The 22,683-nt window shown below is 34.1% G+C and overlaps 1 protein-coding gene across 1 annotated transcript in view; it reads left to right on the forward strand.

The window, feature by feature from the left end:
• HDX (highly divergent homeobox) overlaps nt 1-22,683 on the forward strand; it is a 141,658-nt gene that overhangs the window by 113,365 nt on the left and 5,610 nt on the right. Inside the window, exons 6-8 of the mRNA XM_046673770.1 lie at nt 8,771-8,978; nt 15,018-15,097; nt 17,967-18,050. Of these exons, the coding sequence (XP_046529726.1) occupies nt 8,771-8,978; nt 15,018-15,097; nt 17,967-18,050 (372 nt within the window). The remainder of the gene's footprint in view (nt 1-8,770; nt 8,979-15,017; nt 15,098-17,966; nt 18,051-22,683) is intronic.

Here is a 22,683-nt window from a genome sequence, read left to right on the forward strand (position 1 = left end):
TCACCTCACACCTGTTAGGATGACTATTATCAATAAAATAAAAGATAATAAATGTTGGAGAGGATGTGGAGAAAGGGGAACCCTTGTATATTGTTGATGAGGATGGTAATTGGTGCAGTCACTATGGAAAACCATATGGAGGTTCCTCAAAAAACTAAAGTTAGAACTACAATCCAGCAATCTCTCCTCTGGGTATATACCCAAAGAGGATTAAATCACTATCTGGAAGAGATATGTGCACTTCCGTGTTCATCGCAGCATTATTCACAATACCCAATACATGGAAGCAACCTAAATGTCCATCAACAGATGAACAAATAAAGAATATGTGGTATATACATACAATGGAATATTATTCAGCCTTCAAAAGAAGGAAATCCTGCTATTTGCGACAACATGGATGAACCTGGAGGATGTTATGCTAAGTGAAATAAATCAGGCACAGAAGGACAAATACTACATAATAACACTAATATGATGAATCTAAATAGTTAAATTAATTGGAGCGGCGAATGGAATGGTGGTTGCCAAGAGATGGGGGAGGGGAAAATGAGGAGCTATTAGTCAAAGTGTACAACGTTTCAGCTAACACAAGATGAATAAGTCCTAGAGATCTACTGCACAGCCCAGTGCCTAAAGTCAACAATATTATATACTTAAAAATTTTCTAAGAGAGTAAATCTTGTTAAGTGTTCTCATCACAAAGTAATAATAACAGTAATAATAATAATAGTAAATAAGAGGATAGGATGAAACTTTTGGAGGTGATGGATAGGTTTATGGCATAGATGGGGTAGGTAATGGTTTTACAGTTATATGGTTATCTCCAAACTCCTCAAGTCGCATACATTAATTATACACAGCTTTTTGTATGTCAAAAAAACCACCCTTAATCAACAGAATCGAATGGACATTTATAAAACACACAGTCAACCAACCGTAGCATACACATTCTTTTCAAGTACCCATGGAACACATATCAATTGAAAAAATCGATATCATACAGCATATGTTCCTGACCACAATTGAACCAAAGTAGAAGTCAATAACAAAAAGATAACAGAAAAATCTCTAATGCTTGGAAGTTACACAGTAATCCACAGGTCAAAGAGGAAATCGCAACGGAAATTAAAAAATACATTGGATTCTCAGTTTCCACTCTGACATTTAAGGAGCTTGGAGCTGTCACTTTGCCCTAACAACAACCAAAAAGCTGAACAAACTGAAAAATCAGTAACTCTTCTTAGGTCTGCCAGATAAATGAGGTAGAGAGCAAACCACTGTCCCCAAAATTGGAGAAATAGGCAGGCAAACACAGAGAATCACAACTTACCGGAAAAGAAATCTCTGTGGGAATCTGTAGTGGGGTAGGAAAACCTAAGCTATAATTGACAAATTGCCGGAGGCTCAGTGTGGACAAGTCTGAGAGTTAAAAACTCCAGGGGGCCCATTCATAAGGGAAACCCCATACTTGTGAGTTTTACCTACAGAAGCTCTACCAGCTTCTTACTATGAACATGGGATAAAAATTCCCTCATGCTTGGCAAGGGCAGGAGAAAAGTACCTATTTTAAAATACACCAGAGCGTTCTGTTCTTCTTGACAAGGGCTGCACTAAAGAAAAACTATTTTACCAGAGGCTAACTTGCTGGGGACTTATCAGAGCCTAACCAACATGGATGAGGGGAAATACCCACCTTTAGCTCCCCTAGCCATTATGTCATACCTAAAGGTGGTGGAAAGGACTGAGAAGCACTTGTGAAATTCACAGGCCAGGTACACAGATTCACTAACATACTGAGACCGAATCATGGGACTATAGAATGTTTCCCCACGCCATACTTCACCACCACAAACTAAAGGCCTATTTACCAGAGCTCCCTTTACCTAGTACATCCTGTTTGACTTTTAACCAAAAATTATAAAGTATATTAAAAGGCAAAACAAAAGCAAAAACACTCCACAGTTTGAAGAAGCAGAGCAAGCATCTGAACAAGACTCAGATATGTCAAGGATATTAGAATTAACAGACCCAGAATTTAAAATGACTATGATTGATATGCTAGAACTCTAGTGTAAAAAGTAGACAACATGCAAAAACAGATGAGTAATGTAAGTAGAGAAATAAAACTTTTAATTAAAAAAGAAATGTTGGAGATAAAAAACACTGTAGCAGAAATGAATAATGCCCTTGGTTGGCTCATTGGTAGACTGGACATGGCTGTGGAAAGAATCTGTGAGCTTAGGGATATGTCAGTAGAAACTTCCAAAAACAAAAAGCAAAGAGAAAAAAAAAGACCTCAACAGAACAGAATATCCAAGAAGTGTGGGACAACCACAAAATGCATAGCATATGCATAATGGCAATACCAGAAGGAGGAAAAAGAAATAGAAATATTTGAAGCAATAATGGCTGGGAATTTCCCTTAAGTTAATGTTATACACCAAACCACAGATCCAGGAAACTTACAGAACACCAAGCAAGATAAGTGCCAAAAAAGAAAAAAGCCCCACAGAATATAACTAGGCATATCATATTCAAACTGGAGAAAACAGAAAATCAAAGATAAAGAAAAAAATCTTGAAAGAATCCAGAGGGAAAAAAATCTTACCTATAAAGAAACAAAGTTAAAAGTTATATCTGACTTCTCCTCAGAAAACATGCAGGGAAGACGAGAGTGGAGTGAAATATTTAAAGTCTTGCAAGAAAAAAACTCCACCCACTTAGAATTTTGTATTCTGTGAAATTATTCTTCAAAAGTAAAGTAGAAATAAAAACTTTTTCACACAAACAAATATTGAGGATATTTGTTGCCAGTAAAACTGCCTTGCAAGAAATGTTAAAAGAAGTTCTTCAGAGGGAAGGTAAATGATATAGGTCAAAAACTTGGATCTATATAAATAAAGGAAGAACATTAGAGAGTAGTGAAGGTAAAAATACATTGAACTGCATGAAAATAAGAAAATGCAACATATCAAAATTTGTGGGATGCAGCTAAAGTGGTGTTGAGGGGGAAATTTATAGTAGTCATGTGCTGCATAATGATGTTTTGGTCAACAATGGACCACATTTATGACTGTGGTCCCATAATATTAGTACTGTATAGCCTAGGTGTGTAGTAGGCTATACCATCTAGCTTTGTGTAAGTACACTCTATAATGTTCACACAATGACAAACTCACCTAATGGCACATTTCTTGGAATGTATCCCCATTGTTAAGTGACACATAACTGTACTAAATCATACATTAGCAAAGAGGGAAATCTCAAATCAAAAATCTAAACTGTCATCTCAAGAAACTAGAAAAAGAGGAACAAGGTAAACACAAAGAAAATGAAAGAATAATAAAGGTATGAGAAAAATCAGTGAAATTGAAAAAAGTACCATTTCCATTAACACCCCAAAAATAAAATACTTAGATATAAATCTAACAAAATAGGTACAAGATTTATAGGAGGAAGGCTATAAAACTCTGATGAAAGAAGATTTAAATAAATGGAGAGATTGTCCATGTACATGGATAGAAAGATTCAATATTTTCAAGATGTCAATTCTTCCCAACTTGATGTATAGATTTAATGCAATCTCATTCAAAATCCCAAGTTATTTTGTGGATATCAATAAATTGATTCTAAAGTTTATATGGAATGGAAAAAGAAGCAGAATAGCCAAAACAATATCAAAAGAAAAGAATAAAGTCAGAGGACTGATGCAACTCAACTTCAAAACTTACTGTAAAGCTACACTAATCAAGACAGTGTGGTATTGATGAACGAATAGACAAAATAGATCAGTAAAACAAAATAGGGAGCCCAGAAATAGACCCACATGAATATAGTCAACTGATCTTTGACAAAGGCACTATGATAATTGAATGGAAAAAGGATAGTCTTTTTAAATGGCGCCGGATCAACTGAACATCCAGATGCAAAAAAATTAATCTAGACATAGACCTTTCATCCTTCACAAAAATTAACTCAAAATGGATCATAGACATAAATGTAAAATGCAAAACTATAAAACTCCTAAAGATAACATAGGAGAAAATCTAGGTGACCTTGGGTTTACTGTTGGCTTCTTAGATACAAAACCAAAAGCATGATCCATAAAAGCAAAAAACTGATAAGTTGGACTTCATTAAAATATAAAACTTCTGATTTGCAAAAGACAATCTTAAGAGACTGAAAAGACAAGCCACAAACTGGGAGAAATTCTTTGCAAAACACATATCAGATAAAGGACTGTAATCCAAAATATACAAAGAACTCAACAATATTCAACAATATACAAAATATTGTGGAGTTCTTAAAACTCAGCAATAAGAAAACAAGCAACCTAATTTAAAATAGGCAAAGAGCTGAACAGACACCTCACCAAAGAATATATGCAGATGACAAATAAGCATATGAAAAGATGCTCAATACCATGTGTCATTAGGGAATTGCAAATTAAAACAACAATGAAATACTACTACAAACCTATTAGAATGACCAAAATCCAAAACACTGACAACACCAAATGCTGGTGAGGATTTGGAGCAACAGGTACTCTCATTCATTGCTGGTGGGAATGCAAAATGGTGCAGATACTTTGCAAGACATTTTGGCAGTTTCTTAGAAAACTAAACATACTCTTAACATATGATCCAGTAGCTGTGCTGCTTGGTATTTACCCAAATGAGTTGAAAACTTATGTCCACGCAAAAACTTGCACAAAAATGTTTACAGCAAGTTTTTTCATAATTGCAAAAAATTAGAAGCAACCAAAATGTCCTTCAGTAGATGAATAGACAAACTGTGGTACACCCAGACAATGGAATATTATTCAGCGATAAAATGAAATGAGCTGTCAAGTTATGAAAAGATATGGAAGAAACTTAAATGCATGTTACTGAGTGAAAGAAGCCAATCTGAAAAGGCTACATACTGTATGATACCAAGTATATGATATTCTAGAAAAGGCAAAAATATAGAGAGACAGTAAGATCACTGGTTTCCAGGGACTTGTGGGGAGGAGAGAGAGAGGAACAGGTGGAACACAGGAGATTTTTAGAGCAGTGAAATTACTATTCTGTATGATACTGTAATGGTGAATACAAGCCATTATATATTTGCTAAAGTGTATAGAATGTACAACATTCTGTAACATAATGTAAACTCTGGACTTTACTTAATAATCTACCAGTATTAGTTCATCAATTGTAACAAATGCACCACATTAATTTTAGAAAGATGTTAAAAACAGAGGAAATTGACTGGCGAGTGAGAGGTATATGGGCAACTCTGTGTTTTTCACAGAATTTTTTTCTGTAAACCTAAAACTAGTCAAAAAAAGAGTCTATTAAGTTTTTTTTTTAACTAATTAATCTGGAAAACAGATTGGTGGTTACCAGAGGCAGAGGGTTGGGGGGGGTGGGAGAAATGAGCGAAAGGGGTCAAAAGGTAAAAAAATAAAAATAAAAAATAGATTAGGGGCTGGCCCCGTGGCCGAGTGGTTAAGTTCGCGTGCTCTGCTTTGGCGGCCCAGGGTTTCGCCGATTCTGATCCTGGGCGCGGACAAGGCACTGCTCATTAGGCCACATTGAGGCAGCGTCCCACATACCACAACTAGAAGGACACACAACTTAAATATGCAACTATGTACTTGGGGGATTTGGGGAGAAAAAGCAGGAAAAAAACAAAAGAAGATTGGCAACAGTTGTTAGCTCAGGTGCCAATCTTTAAAAAAAATTAATTAGTTAAAAAGTTAAAAAATAAGTGGGCTCATTGAAAAGATCAGTAAACTTGACAAATATCTAGCAAAATGAGCAAAGTAAAAAAAAAGAGAAGACACAAATTACTAATATCAGGAATGAAATAGAGGATATCACTACAGACATTGCAGACATGAAAAGGATAATAAGACAATACCACAGACACCTCTAAATGCACAAATTTGACAATTTAAATGAAATGGGTCAATTCCTCAAAAAGTGCAAACTATCACGACTCACCCAATAAGAAATAGGTTACTTGAATAGCCCTATAACCATTAATGAAATTGAGTTCATCATTAAAATACTTCCCTAAAAAGAAACCCACAAGTGCCCAAAACCTACAGCTAACATTATACTTAATGGTGAATAGAATGCTTTCCCCCCTAGATCAGGAACAAAAGAAAATGTCCACTCTGGCCACCTTTATTCAACATAGTACTACCAGTTCTAGCCAGAGCAATAATGCAAAAAAAGGAAATAAAAGAGACGTGATTGGCTTTGTAGAAAATCCTAGGGAAACTACAAAACACTCCTACAAATAATAGGTGAATTCAACAAGGTGTTTGGATATAAGATTAACACACAAAAATCAATTGTGTGTCTATATAGTTAAAATGAACACATTGAAACTGAAATTAAAGATATAATATTATTTGCAATCACTCAGAAAATCAAATGCATAAGTGTGAATCTAACAAAACACGTACAGGACTTGTATAATAAAAACTACAAAACACTGATGAAAGAAATCAAAGTTGTTCTAAATAAATGGAGAGACATTCTGTGTTTATGGAGTGGAAGACTCAACATAGTAAAAATGTAAATTCACCCCAAATTGATATATAGGTTTAACATAATTTCTATAAAAGTCCCAGCAAGATTTTTTCCATTTAGACAAGCCTAAAATTCATATGGAAAGGAAATACGCTAGTACAGCTAAAACAATCCTGGAAAAAAAAAGAATAAAATAGAAGAAATCCAGTCCACTACCTAATTTCAAGATTTATTATACAGCTATAGTAATCAAGACTGTGTGGTATTGACAGGAGGATAGACATATACATCAGTGGAACAGAATAAAAAATGTAGAAATAACCATGTACAAGTATGGCCAGCTTAGTTGATTCCTGACAAAGGTGCAAAAGCAATTCAATGGAGGAAGTCTTTTCAAGAAGTGATGGTGGAGCAATTGGATATCTATAGGAAAACACAAATGAAACTTCACTTAAATTTCATACCTTATACAAAATGAACTCAAAATGGATCATAGATTTAAATGTAAAAAATGCAGCTATAAAACTTTTAGAAGATAACAGGGGAAAATCTTCAAGACCTAGGACTTGGCGAAGAACGCTTAGAAATGGCACTAAAAGCACAATCCGTAAAAGAAAAAAGCAATAGCCTGGATTTCATCAAAATTAAAAACTTGTGGGCCATGAAAGACCAGGACAATGAAAATATAAGCTACAGACTGGAAGAAAATATTTGCAAACCACATATCTGACAAAGAACTCATATCTGCTACAGAACCAAAGAAAATATTTGCAAAACCAAATATCTGACAAAAACTCATATTTAGAATATATAAAGAATTCTCAAAACTCAACATTAGAAAAAACAACTTAATTAGAAAATAGGCAAAAGACACGAAGAGACGTTTCACTGAAAAGGATATATGGATGGCAAATAAAAATCTGAAAAAATTTTCACCATCACTAGCCATTGGGGAAATCAAATTAAGAACTTGATGATCTATCGTTACATGCACCAAGGAGAACAGATGCAATTTGTTTTAAAATTATTGACAATACCAAATGCTTTCAAGAATACCAAGAAACTAATCTCTCATACATTGCTGGTAGAAATGTAAAATAGTACAACTCTCCTGGAAACAATTTGGCAGTTTCTTATAAAACTAAACATGCGATTACCATACGACCCAGCACTTGCATTCTTGGGCATTTATCCTGAAGAAATGAAAACTTATATCTGCACAAAAACCTGTACATGACTGTTCATAAGCGCTTTATATGTAGTAGCCAAAAATTGGAAACACCCTAAGTGTCCTTCAAAGAGTAAATGGTTAAACAAACATTGCAAAGAAAATGGAAAAAAATGATATATAACTATCGTGGAATACTACTTAGCAATAAAAAGGAATGGGCTATTGATACATGCAACTTGAATAAATCTCCAGAAAATTACGCAGAGTGTAAAAAGCCAATTTCAAAAAGTCACATGCTGTATGACTCCTCCATTTATATAATACTCTGTAAATGACACAGTTATAGAGGTGGAAAACAGATTTGTGATTGCCAGGGGTTGAGGATGGTCAGAAGGGGAGGGAGAAGAATGGTGTGATAAAGGAACACAGAACTGCATAGACGTATCGTACAATATCAATGTTTTGTTTTTGTTATTGTGCTACTATTATGTAAAATGTAAACTGGAGGAAAATGAGGGAAGGAGATCTATCGTTGCAACTGCTTGTGACTCTAAAATTATTTTAATATAAAATGTTTTAAAAATTGCTTCTAAATCCCATAAAATGAAATCTTAGAGTACTTGGAACACCCAGGTAACCATTATGCATCCAAAGTTAATAGAAAACACATTTCAGTTAGGAAGAGCAAGACTGAAAATGGGATATGAACTATAGTCATGGCTGGATGTCTGGTCCCTTTGGGAGAAGAACTAATTTGTGTTTATTTTGAAAGATTTGGCAGATTATTTTCTCCAGAAAAACAAAAACAAAAGCATGTTCTGCAATGGACTGCATGTTGCTTAAAAGTCTGAATGTTTGGAGAAATATCATCTTTCTCCTAATAAGATATTTAAAAGTTGAAACATTATTTTTATTTTAGCTTGTTGAGTAATAATAAAATTTTATTATTCTAGGTATCTATTGATTCTTTTAAATCATATTTTATGTAGCATCCATTCATTATTTTAATGGCCAGAACTACTAAGTTTTCTATGTTTACAAAACTTCCTGTTGTATTTCTCTTATAAAGACTTGGATTGGGAATCGAAGAAGGAAATATCGTTTAATGGGGATTGAAGTTCCGCCTCCAAGAGGAGGCCCTGCTGATTTTTCTGAGCAGCCCGAATCTGGCTCTTTGTCTGCCTTCACACCAGGAGAGGAAGCTGGTCCTGAAGTAGGAGAGGATAATGACAGAAATGATGATGTATCCATCTGTTTGTCTGAAGGAAGCTCTCAAGGTATTTTATATGCTGCACCTCCTAATAATAGCTTTTGTAAACTTGATGCATTTTTACTTGCTTGTCAGCTTACTGCGCTTCAAATCTACAGTCCTCAAAACATTTGGTCAAACATTTGAAAAGAAACAGATTTATTTTTATTCTATTTTTTAGTAATAATTGTATATATTTAAAGTGTAAAACATGTTTTCATATACATACTGAAATGATTACTACAGTCAAGCTAATTAACATATCCATCTCCTCACATAGTTACCTTTTTTTGTGTATGGTGAGAGCACTTGAAATCTACTCTCTTAGAAAATTTCCATTATACAGTATAGTATTGTTAGCTATAATCACCTTGCTGTACATTACATGTCCATACTTATTCATCCTATGTAATTGCAACTTTGTACTCTTTGATCAATATCTCTTCATTTTCTCCACCTCCCACCCTGGTAACTACCATTCTACTCTCTGCTTCTACATATTTGACTTTTTTAGATTCCACATATGAGTGAGATCATACAGTATTTTTCTTTCTGCATCTGGCTGATTCAATTAGCATAATGTCCTCCAGGTTCTTCTGTGTCATTGCAAATGGCAGGATTTCATTCTTTAAGACTGAATAATATTCCACTGTACATATACCACAATTTCTTTATCCATTCATCTGTCGATGGATGCTTAGGTTGTTTGCATATCTTGGCTACTGTGAATAATACTGCAATGAACATGGGAGTGCAGATGCCTCTTCAAGGTACTAATTTCGTTTCCTTTGGGTATATACTCAGAAGAGGGATTGCTGGATTATATGGTAGCTCTATTTTTAATTTTTTGAGGAACCTCCATACTGTTTTCCGTAACGGCTGTGCCAGTTTACATTCCCACCAATAGTGCACGAGGGTTCTCTTTTTTCCTATCTTTACCAACACTTGTCTTTTACCCTTTTGATTTTTACTCCCTCCACCTAAACAGTCTCCCACATCAAGTCATCACAACAAGGAACATTCATCTACCACAATAATGATCTTTCACATTTAGAAATGTTGGTCATTACAACAATCCATACGTTATAATTAAGTATATGATAGTTTTTTATTTTATTGGAATTCTAGTCAATTTCAGTTAGAGCATTATACATGCATTGTTACGAAAGAGAGTATAGTATAATGTGACAAACATCAGATTAGTAGTCAGGCCACCTGGGTGCAAGTCCTAGATCTTCCACTAACTGATTATGAGACTTCAGGCAAAGCATTTAATTCATTGGGCATTAGTTTCCTCATCTGAAAGATAAGGGAATTATGCTGGATCATCTTTATAATACTTCCCAGTGTTTCCCTAAATGATAATTCAAATAATAACATGTAATTATGCCATATGTACATAAAAAGTATTTTTCATTTGACTTTAAGCATAGAAACAGTTCTCTTCTGACACCTTGTCTTACTGAAGATTTTTATGAGGTTTAATTTACATATCATAAAATTCATCCATTGTAAATATAGAATTCAATGATTTTTAGTAAATTTTATAGAGTTGTGCAACCATCATCTCTAAAATCCAATATTAGAATATTTTAAAAACTTCACAAAATTTCCTTGAGTCCATTTGTAGTCAATCCCCACTTCTACCTCCAAAGTCAGGCAACCACTGATCGCTTTCTGACTACATAAATTTGTATCTTCTGGACATTTCATATAAATGGAATCATACAATATAGTCTTTTTGCATCTGTGATACAGAAAATGAAAGAATCTTGCATTGGCTCATTTTGTTTGTTTTTATTTATTTATCAGGATATTAGAACTGTAGTTTCTCCTTTATTTTTTGCCTTTTAAATTTGCTTATGGAGTTTTGTGATGTCAGAACTTTTGTTTGTAATTTTTACGTTTTCAAGTATACCAGTCCATTCTTTTAGGCTTTCTGACTTTGGTGTCATGATTACGAAGTCGTTCCTTGTACTATAATTATGTAAACATACGCCTGTATTTGCTTCTTGTATCCTTATGGTTTCATTTTTACAACTTGATATTCATTCCACCTAGAATTTATTTTGCTTTAAGGTATGTGAGGAAAATACCTAATTTTATTTTTCCAAATGGTTAATGAATTGCCCCTGCACTATTTGTTGAATAATCTAGCATTTTCCAATGAGTTTGTGTAGCTTTTTATAAAATATGTATATATATGTATATACATTCATATATGCATACATACACGTGTAGGTCAAATTCTGCGTTTCCTATTATGTTACATTGATCTGATTGTTTATAACTGTGGCTTTATAAAATATCTAAATATCTGGTAGGGTCTCATTCTTAGCTCTTGTAGCACACTAATTCTTCTAGATAAACTTTAGAATTGCTTAGTCATACCTTTCTCCAATCCCCTTTTCCAAAATTCATTTAAGATTTTTACTGGCACTGCACTAAATGGATAGTGTAATGTGGGAAGATGAATTCGGTTTTGCAAGTGTTGGGTTTTAGATGATGGCAGGCGATCCATTTGGAGTTGTCCAGCAGACCCTTGGTAATATGGGTCTGGAACTCAGAGGAGGAGTTAAGACATGAGAAGAAATATGGTATCACCTACATTGAGGCCAAATAATGTCTAGCCATAGAAATAAGAGATGTAGTTGAGTGATAAAATGCAAAACAAGAAAGGAAGATGGGCAAGGACTGTGTGTTGAGAAATACCCCGATTTGGGGGCTAGAGGAGAAAAGGGAGTCATTGAAATAACATTCAGATACCGGAGAACCAGGATAGTATGTCATGACTGAAACCAAGGAAAGAGAGAGATTTCAGAAGGAAAAGGGGTCATTATCTCAATGGTCTCATGGAGGTTGAGTAGAAATTCCTCTCATATGAGGCATCTAAAAAAATAGTCAAAGTTATATAAGTGGCCAATAGAATGTCATTAAATAGCATGTTCTCTAGAAAGCTGACACAGTAATCAAAACCTAATGAGAAAAAGGACAGAGAATCTAATGCATGAATGAAAAAGCACTTGATGAGAAGTGAGATTGCCTAGAATTCCTCTCAGCGGCTTATTTTTCGCAGCTGCATGGTAACCTTTTCATTCTCATCAGAAGTTGCAACAGAAAAGTATGAAAGAATTTTCAAATACTGAAAAGAGCCTTTTTTTGTACCATTTCCTACTAGTTCTGTCCTATTCTCTTCCTCGTTTTGCTGGTGGAGAGCACTAACTCATTGATGTAACTGTGTGATCCTTTTCCTGATGATTAAGTGAATTGTATCCTCTGGCCTAGACTAACATCTTATCTGTAAAATATGCTAACCACATTATCTTCCAGTTATGAAAATGTAGTTAAATGTATATTTACTTTGAGATTTCCATTAATTACATCTAGAATATAGAGACAGAATAATCAGAGTAGCTGCCCATACTATTTTAAAAACTTAAAAACTTAAAATTCAGAGTCCTTTATAATCTTGTTGATTCAACAGAGTTAAAATCTTCTAAATGACTAAGCAGAAGAACTGTCTTTAAATCAGGGCTTACATTTTTCGTGTTAAAAAATCAATTAAAAATCACATTAAAATTTTCTAGAAAAAAACTCTGCAAGCAAAAACAAGGATTATTTTTTTAAAACACAGTAAAAGGCAGGTTTGGCCAAAGTCACCAAAAAGTGCTGTTCATCTTTTAGCAGATTCAATTCTATTCCTTTGCTTTTGAGAGAGTAAGTACTTTCCTGATCCAGAGCTTCTGACTTACTTCTCACTTCCACCTTCTACCTCCCACTTTGGCTTCTCCCATTTCCTTTCCTTTCCCTGTGTGGAGGTGAAGAGAAGGAGATGTGGTTGGGATTGATAAAGAAAAAACTACTTGGATTGACCCCCCACCCAACAGCAAACTCCAGCAAAAGTAATAGTTAGATGACTCATCTCCTTAAGTTCTCTATCAAAATATATTTATGGTTGAGCAATTTTAATGATTTTTACTTTCCTGAGATGCAAATTGTTTAAAGTATGGGAACAACTAACATCTATAACGTTAAATTTCATAACAAAACCTCCTTTCAGCCGTATCTATTACATGAGTGTGCACATGAAAGATAATTCTGCATACAGATACTTAGTCTGAGCATTTGGCCACCACATAGACAGCCCTTTAGAGTTTTCACTGATTAATAATTCTACTTATTTATTTTCCAATTAGCAGAGCTGCTTTTCTTGAAGACTAATCAGACACATTGACAGTGTGTAGCTTTCAAACTTTCACTAATGTGGAAGCTATCTGTAAGTAAAAGAAAACATGCCTTATTCAGCTGAATCACTTCACACTTTTTTATTTTAGAAATCCTCAAAACATTTTTTTATTTGCATCTTATAAAATAATCAAACCTTGAATGAATATGTTGCATGTAAAGCAGAACTGTGAAGAAAGTTATGAGCAAGAGAGAACAGAAATATAAGGCAAACCTATAAGGAGTGATACCAGTAATGATCTTGTTGATAAGCAATATAACCCCTATCCCAAGGACACCAGTACAAAGCAGCTCTGGAGCTAAACCTGATCACAATTTTTCACCCCTTCATTTCATTTAGTTGCTGATTACGTAGGACTTGAAATGTCTGTGGTTTGAAATGTCTAAATAATGAATAAATAAAGTTTCCTCTGTCCAGGAGCCATTCTTTTATTTAAAAAAAATAAAATTGAATTTATAGTGGACTTTGTATTAAAACTCTGGTAAAGTTTCCCTGGATATCTTAACCTGTAATTCTCTATGTACTCATTTGTAAGTTCCTGGAGCAGCCAAGTTTTTCTCCTGATCATCCCCCATGCTCATACAGGTCACCCTTATATGTCTGTCCATGGGAAGGAATGGAAAATCTTAGGAGGGCTGACAAATATTTTTGTTCTGCTTTCTATGGTGAAATAAGATGTTAGTTACCAAGAGGCTGAGAACTTCTACTAGTATTTACCCAAATAATCTCCATGACATAGCTGTGCAGAAAGAAAAGAGAGAAATGTTGCTGCCCTGTGTTTTTAAGGGGTAAATGTGGGGATAACCCAAGCCAGGAGATTATCTTGTAGATATCCTACGCTATGAACGAGCCCCTTCCCTTAGCTCAGCACAGAGAGCTTTTCAGTAGACTGGTTTCTCTCAGTTAATTTTTCTTTTCTTTTTTCTTTTTCATTTTTAGAATATTGAATTTTGGTCATAAGAGGAACATGTTCATGATAGAAAATATTGAAAAATACAATGAAAAAATAGAAATAATCTTACCCCTCAGTGATAACCATTCTTAAAATGGAGGTGGGGAAATATTTTTGCCAATATTTTATCTTTGCATGTATACAGGTGTGTGCGTGTACACATGTGTGTACATTCAGATACCTTTTTAAAAAATTGGAAATGTACTATATTTATAGTTTTATATCATGTAATTGAAAATTATTTTTATTACTTCTCTCTTATTTCAATGAGCAACATGTGTTCTTTGTAGAAAAATATTTAAATATATATAAGCAAATGGAAGAAAACAAAAATTATCAAAATAGCTAAAATAACAAAAGAAATAAAAATAAAAATTGCCTGTAATTCAGCTAGAAATAATAATGGCAAAGTTTTGGTGCAAATAGTGTCAGTCTGTTTTTTTCTCCATCAAAATGTACATTTTTTTCTTTTAAGAAATTAAGATCACAGTATACCTACATAGTAGGTTTTGTCACCTTCATTTTTTCACTTTCCACTGGATTATGAATATTTTCTGTGTTATCAGCTATACTTCTACTTCATTTTTAGTGGCTTTATATTATTTATTGTAGGGCTAGGTCCTAAATGATTTCACCAATCCTCCATTATTAAGCATATAGATTGCTTCCATTTTTTCAGTTATAAACAGCACAGTGGTGACCATCCTTGTATTTTTACCCATCCACACTTATTTCCTTAGACTACGTTGTCAGAAGTAGAATTGCTCATCAAAGTATATATGAAGTGAATTTGCTATTTCTGTCTTTATACAATAGAGAAATTATTTAAGTGATCTTGAAAACACATGGACTTTTTTTTCTCCCTATAGAAGAGTCCAATGAAGTTGTTCCAAATGAGGCAAGGGCTCATAAGGAGGAGGACCACCATGCAGTATCCACAGATAATGTGGTATGTACATTTTAAAATTCTGTCTTCATTACGTGATGGATTTTAAGGATTTGTTTCCAGTTAGTGACCTTGGCAGTGTTGTCAGAATAAAGTCTTGCTCCACTTTACAAACCAAAACAGAGTTGCTACCAATGAAATTACATAACATTGAGGGTTTAATAAATGAAATTTAAAACACTGTCATTTGTACCTCAGATTTAGGAACTCTGCAAATATAAAAGCCTAATGCTTACTACACATAGACGTTTTATACATAAGAAGTTATTTTTCTTCAACACCTTTAGCAAAGAGCAGATTTCTTCTCATTTGACAGATGGAAGAATTAAAACAGAATTTAGCCTGAGATCATGAAGGAAGACTTTGTTAGTTCTGGGATTTGTGTCTAAGAATTCCTGACTCCGAGTTCTCTGTTCAGATCATACCTATCTATACTGTGTTTGGAAACTTTTCTTCTTTCTAGTTAAATTGAACTCTGTTAGATATCTTAAAAGTTGCACTAATGGAGGAAAGACAGTATGAAGAGATTAAATAGCAGGCAGAGACAGGCTATGTGTAGATTAAACTGGATTTTGTGAAAATATAAACATTATTGGTATATAGAGATGTTCTCTAAGCAGCTGTTTTAACAGCATCTGTTTACATTCTGACTCCATTAAGTAATACAGAAATCAAGATGGTATTAAACTAAACTCAGACATAAAGGCAAATGTCGTTGTGCTTTTGTTTTTGCTTTCGAATCAGTGTTTTGTGTTTGATTGCAACCTTTAAAAAATGGTCCATATAATGGATTTTTTTCTGTCAACAAATGGCTGTAACTTCAAGATTACCCTGGCTTCCATTACAAACATTATTTATCTGAAACTATAATGCTGCCACATCTCCTTAATAAAAGTTGAGCACATAAAATACATTTTGTTCTTTTTTGTTAAACACCAACAATAGATAGCGGTGTTTTCACATGTAGAATATGGCTTAGTATTACATTTTATTCATTTCAATCCTGATTTAAATTGATATTTGACCCTGCTAACACTAAATTCAATGGGCATATGGAAAACATGCTTTTATTTTGAGGCAAAGTCGTGTTTTCATTAGATAGCTAGTAATAATTGTTTTCCAAGATTATTAATTGTGCCAATATTCTTAAATTCCACCAAGTAATAATCTCCTCTGCTCTAGATTTGGGTTTTATTATACATCTTATATACAATTATTTGAAGGTTGGAACCTCTTTTTCCCTAAAGACACGTTCATTTTTACCCTGACTTTCGCTGCTTCTGATCTCCCCTGCAGCAGACACGGAAGATAATGAATGAAGTCGTGGCAGGGGATGACTCAGTCACTTAGACACCTAATTTTTCAAGAACAATTGATTTTCAGAGACAAAACTCCAAACTTTCAAAGGTTAATCTCCTCTGCCTGTAACTTTTGAATGCCCCCAATTATTCTTGGATGACAAATCATAGAGACGTACAGTACCTATTTATATGCTCAAATCTATACAGTGGCCCTTGGTGTCTTCCTCCCTGGATCACTCAGCTCCTTGTTCCAAGAACCAATCCAAATAGGTAGAGAATCTAAGAAATGGCATTAAAAAAGTATCAAATTTGAGGTCTGGTGAAAGCCGACATGATTAAGCCCCAAGTTAATAGTGATTATAATAGAAAACAAAACATTAGATTCATCTCCGGGCAGCAGCAGAAAGCAATTTCATTGCAGCTGTCCTCCTTACTCAAGCCTGCAGGTCACAAACTCTGTTAAGGGATCGTATCCTGTTAGACAATGTATCAAATATGATCAATCTAAGTTTGTTTATGACTTTTAATAACCGTATATATTGCTGGGTAGGAAGCTTGATTTCAAATTCTGCCTACGGCATGTTACTATTAATGTGCTCGTTCTTAAAAGACTGCCTAGTGACTAACTCTAGCTTAGCTTTTCTCTTTTTTAAATTTTCCTTTGAATTGGCAGGGTTTAAATGTTTAAAAGTGTTTTTTCTTAACTATGTTTCTCATATGCAAAAGAAAAATTTAGAGCCGATTTTGTCTTTTGGTTTTGCTTTATTTAAAAAAAAAAAAGTTTCCGTGATTAGAGAACTTGCCTTGCCCCCATGGTTGGAGCTTATTGGTCATTCTTTCCATCAGTGCTAAACTGTTTGTTCATTCTTTTGATAGATATTTAATTAGCGGTGACTGTGTGTGAGATACTGTACAAACTATGCTTTACCTTAATTCTAAAGCTAAGGACAATTTAGCATTTCTCTCTCTCTCTCTCTTCCTTCTTACTGTCCAGTGAAGGAAACAGATCATCAGGTTTTTTTCATCATTACATCATAAATGTCTGCTTTCAATTGTCCAGCTAATGGAGTGCAGTAAATATGTAAATTTTCTAAAAATCATATTTGACTTTGGAGTGCATGTCATATGTTGACATTTTACATTAGAAGTTGCAAAGAGATTTATAGTGACTTAAAAAAGAAAACCCTTCCAACCAATTAGATATGGTTATCATTAAATAGACTACCCTTACAGGAAGCGAATTCCCTGTCACTGGAGGGCGCTATTTAAGCATGATCTGAATGCTTATATTTTCAACGATATTGTGAAGGGTTTTTCTATTTAAACGGTATCACAGTAATTTTCTCTTTACTAAGCAGTCGTCAATTGAAGGTAGAGGGATGTGGCCTAGACACACGCTGAGTATAACACTGAGGAGCCAGTCAGAGTTTATCAGAGTTTATTGCGGATTACCTAGTCTGGATAACCCCATCACTAAAACTGAACGTTGAGGGTATATGTTCTATACATTGTTAAGTGTAGTGATGTATTTCGGATATATATTTATGAAAACTTCTCTACCTATGTTACAGAAAATAGAAATTATTGATGATGAAGAAAGTGACATGATAAGTAATTCTGAAGTAGAACAAGTGAATTCTGTCTTGGATTATAAGGTAAAAGTAATTTCAAATTCTGAATTCATTAAGAGAAGTTATTAAATGAGGCAGGCTTTTACCCTATGTACTGGTTTATTTCACTCCCATTGGATGAGTTAAACATCTTAGCGCTCTGCATTGATTCTCTCAGGCACTTGGATATCAGTTCAGGTGCCAGGCATTTTAATTCATGCTGGCTGGTTTAGTGGTTATAATTTTAAGCGAAGAGTTTGCTGAGTGGGAGTAGGGATTGATAGTGTATGGCAAGGTGAGGCAGTGCATAGTGGAGTTAATGTGAAATTTATGATAAATATTTTTTTCAAGCCAATGTTCATTTTTAAATGATGGTAAAGGGGAGTTTTTTTCCAGTGGCCCTTGCTAATTTTATCTTGCATTGCAACTTCTGAAGACCATTTTTCTTTAAATATAATAATATACCTGTTTTAGGAGAAGTTTAAATACAATTCCCAAAGCAAGTACTGAATGAATATGAATAGAGATGACCTTTCTTACTGTCACTTGTTACTAAACTGAAAAGCTTACTTTGACAGTGTGCATAATTTTGTTTTTATTAAATTTTGACATAAGCCATCAGTCTATATGTCAATATGTTTTCTGCATAGATGTGTCGTCTCTGTCCCTTTGTTAATCAGTATCCTATTGTACTTGGTAATTTGGGGAACTTCTGAAATTTTGGCCGCACAATTCTTTCCATATACAAAAGTTCTTTTCTTGGAATATCATAAATGTTCAAAGCAGAGACTAGTAATCTTAAGATGTTACCAGAAAATAACATTTAATCAGAAGAGACAACAGCTATCATTTTCCCAAAAATCTTTTCAGTTTTAGTATAATTGAAAGTTATGTCTTTCAACAGATTCTGTTTTCCAAATGTTCATAATATGCCAGACTTTAAAATATTGAACATTATAAACACAGAAGGAAAATATCTTTTGAAATTTATCTGCTAAGTGCTCAAAGAGCACAGGACAATCCTGTATTTAAACTGTATTTGCAACTAACAAAATTATAAAGTTGTTGGTCCTGAAGTACAAAAGATAATTCTAAGCACTCCTACATGGTCATATAATATTTCTAAATGGCAACTTCAGGATTAAAATGGCTCTACAAGCCACCACTTGGCACAGGCTATGGAAACTACAGACGAGAGGACTGGATTGCACAGCTGTTAAGTGTGCTCCACTTAGCGCTCTCAAACAGGTCAGATAGGGTTAGGCCCAGAACTCGGAGGATTCTTTCCAGGACCTTTTTCCCCTGGAGTGCCAGCCCACTTGAGAAGGTTTGGAGCTGAAGATCAGGGCAGGGCAGAGTGTCCGGTCCAGAAATGTGAATTAACATTTTCATTGAACTCTAAAGAACATGTAATGATCCAGTGTTTTCCATTGTGGTGAATGCTGTGGGAGCAGGGGGTCCTTCACTACCCTATTAGGGATGGCTTTTGTAACATATCACTGTCCTACATAAACTTTTCTTTAACTCTCAAAAATCAGCAGCTATATAGAAAATATATCTTTTTATAATCATTATTAAGAATATTTCAGTTCACCTCATCTGTGAATTTTGTTACCTTAATTCTAAAGTAAGGAGAAGTGAACCCTCACATAGCAGTTCTCATCGCTGATTTCAAGACGTTGGTTTAAAACAGGCTTATCAATTTAGAAGTTTAATCTTTGTTTGGAAAACATTGTTATACTCTATTTGCACACACATGCTAGTGTTCCTTGTTTTGGGATCAAAATCACTTTGTTGGTTTCTTAAGTATATTAATCATAAGCTTCTTGAAGGCAGAGACTTATCTTATTAATCTATGTGTTACCTGGTCTAGTGCCTAGCATATAGGTGTCCAGTAACTAGTTCCTGAGTGAGTGAATTAATTTATTTATCCGTGGAAATACTTTTAATAGTGCTATGCCAGTGCTCATGTATATAAAATCAATTACGATCAGCTGGATCATTATAATTTTTTTCCCACACTAAATTAAACAGTCTCCCATTATTCTTGGGATTCATTTCAGCAAAATGAAAGAATGCTTCCTATGTGCGTTTGATAATTATTAGTATGCCCCCATCAACACAGTTGGGGAATGGTGGAGATTCTCATTGAGATATATTGCTAGAAATCAATACTGCTAGAGCTTCTAACTAACTCAAAATGCTTATGAGACAAGTTGGTGAGCTCCGTCCCTGAGGCATGAGTAGCTATATCATAAAATAACGCCTCAGGTTTGGCAGCCATTAGTAGCCTGCTCAGAGACCAAAGCTCCAGTCCACATGGAGCCTTGAGTGCTCCCTACAATCATCCTGGAGAAGAATTGACAAAATTTGCTGGGAATGTAGGGAAGATTTAACAAGAAAAATCAGCTAGATCTTGTTTTGGGAAATTCAGAGATTGATGTTATCTTAGTAGTTCCTCTCACAAACAGTCCATTTACTTATAAAATCTCTAAAGTACATATAAATTACTGCCTGTAATCTAGGAAGTGTTTAATATGCTTGCAAAAAACAGCTCCAAGAAGAAAATGTCTGCAATATTAAATTATCTTAAAGCTGTTTATGTTTTTCAAACGTTGCGTAAATACTGAGGAGGAGGAATATTCACATGAGAAATTAGAGATCTCCATAGTGAAAGAGGCTTCATGACTTTTGCAAATGTGAATTAATGTTTTTTAAATGCTTTCTAATGGACTGTGAGTGCAGCTCAAAAGGACCGTGCATTCAAATGAGACACTACAGTGATGAAGATAGATATCTCCTGTATTTGAAAAGACTTCCTGGTCAGCAGTTTACTAATACTACTGCTCTGACAATGAATACTAAAAAACCAAAATCTTAGCAAATGTATTATGGCAGGAGCAAGTTGAATTTTATTGTAATGCTTACTTGTAACTTATATTGCTGTAGAGTGTCTTTGGATAAGGAATTCAGCTTGAATCATCATTCACTTGATATTCACTTGATATTAAATTTTTTTATTATTGATGATTCACTTGATATTAAGTGGCCTGAAAAGGAAGCAGTTTTATTAGGTAAAATAAGTTCTAAATTGAGCTGATCAAATAATTGATGCAGTAAACATGTTCATAGATTGAATGTGATTAATACAACTGTATCCTCTCAGCAACAAGAATGCCCATAGAATTAACGAATTTTAATGTCTTTTATGCAGCTTTTTGAACAAATGCTGTTAAAAGTCCTGCTGTACTCTTTGAGACCAGTTCATCACCTGCAGAGAGTACTCATAGCTTATTTTTATGTTTTTTGGCAAGGGGACTGGCTAATAAATTACTTCTTATTTTTAATCAGGTTGTTTTATATATAATTTTCATACAATAAAATTCACCTCTTTATACAGTTAGATGAGCCTTGACAAATGGACACTGTTGTGTAACCAAGACCACAATTTGTTTATTCATCTGCTGATGAACACTTACGTTTCTTCTAGTTTTTAGCTGTTATGAATAAAGCTGCTATGAATATTCATGTATGTCTTTTTGTGGACATGTGTTTTCATTTAACCTTGGAGTAGGATTATTGAGTCAGATGTTAATGAAGAGCATGTTTAATTTTTTAAAAAACTGCCAAAACATTTTCCAACGTGAGCTGTACCGTTTTACACTTCCACCAGCAATGTATGAGACTTCTAATTGCTCCACATTCTCACTAGCATTTGCTATTGTCAGTCTCTTTAACTTTAGCCATTGTAATATATTAGTAGTAGTATCTCATTGTGGTTTTAATTTGCATTTCCTTAATGACAAATGACATTAAGCATTTTTTCACGTGTTTATTGGTCATTCACATATCTTCTTTGATGAAGTGTGTGTTCAAATGTTTTGCCGGCTTTTTATTCTATTGCTGGTCCTATAATTGCCTTGTAAGAGTTCTTCATGTATTCTGAATGCAAGTCCTTTATCAGACAACTGATTTACAAATATTTCCTCCCAATATGTAGCTTGCATTTTTATTTTTCTTAACAGTGTCTTTTAAGAGCAAAGGTTTTTTTTTTAATTTTGATGAATTCTTTTTTTTAAGCTTCATGCTTTTTGCGTCCTATTGAGAAATCTTTGCCTAACCCAAGGACACAAAGACTTTCTCCTATATTTTCCTCTGGAAGTTTTATAGTTATAGGTTTTCAATTTAAGTCTATGATCCATTTCTTGTTAAATTTTGTATATGATGTGAGGTAAGGATTAATAATCTCTTTTTTTTGGGATATGGATTTTCAATTGTTCAACCACTGTGTTTTGAAAGACAATCCTTTCTTTGAACTACCTCAGCACCTTTGTCGAAAATCAACTGAATATGTATATATCTATTTCTAGACTCTCTGTTCTGTTCCATTCATCTATATTTCCGCTCCTTTATTCCAATACCACATTTTATTGATTACTGTAGCTTTAATAATAAGTATTTTCATGGCCATTATCTTATTTGAGCCTTATAACCCTCAAAGCTAGAATTGCTGAAGATTTCTAGTATTGTGTCCATTTTACTGATATGTAAACAAAGTCACAGAGAGGTTAATTGGCCTGCCCAAGTTTACGCAATTATCAGTAGACCTGGTGCTAAAATCCTCCCAAATGCTAGTCTATTATTCTTGTCCTACACAACTAGCGAAAATAGTGACAAG

Source organism: Equus quagga, chromosome 10 (assembly GCF_021613505.1).
Source record: "Equus quagga isolate Etosha38 chromosome 10, UCLA_HA_Equagga_1.0, whole genome shotgun sequence".
NCBI lineage: Eukaryota > Metazoa > Chordata > Mammalia > Perissodactyla > Equidae > Equus > Equus quagga.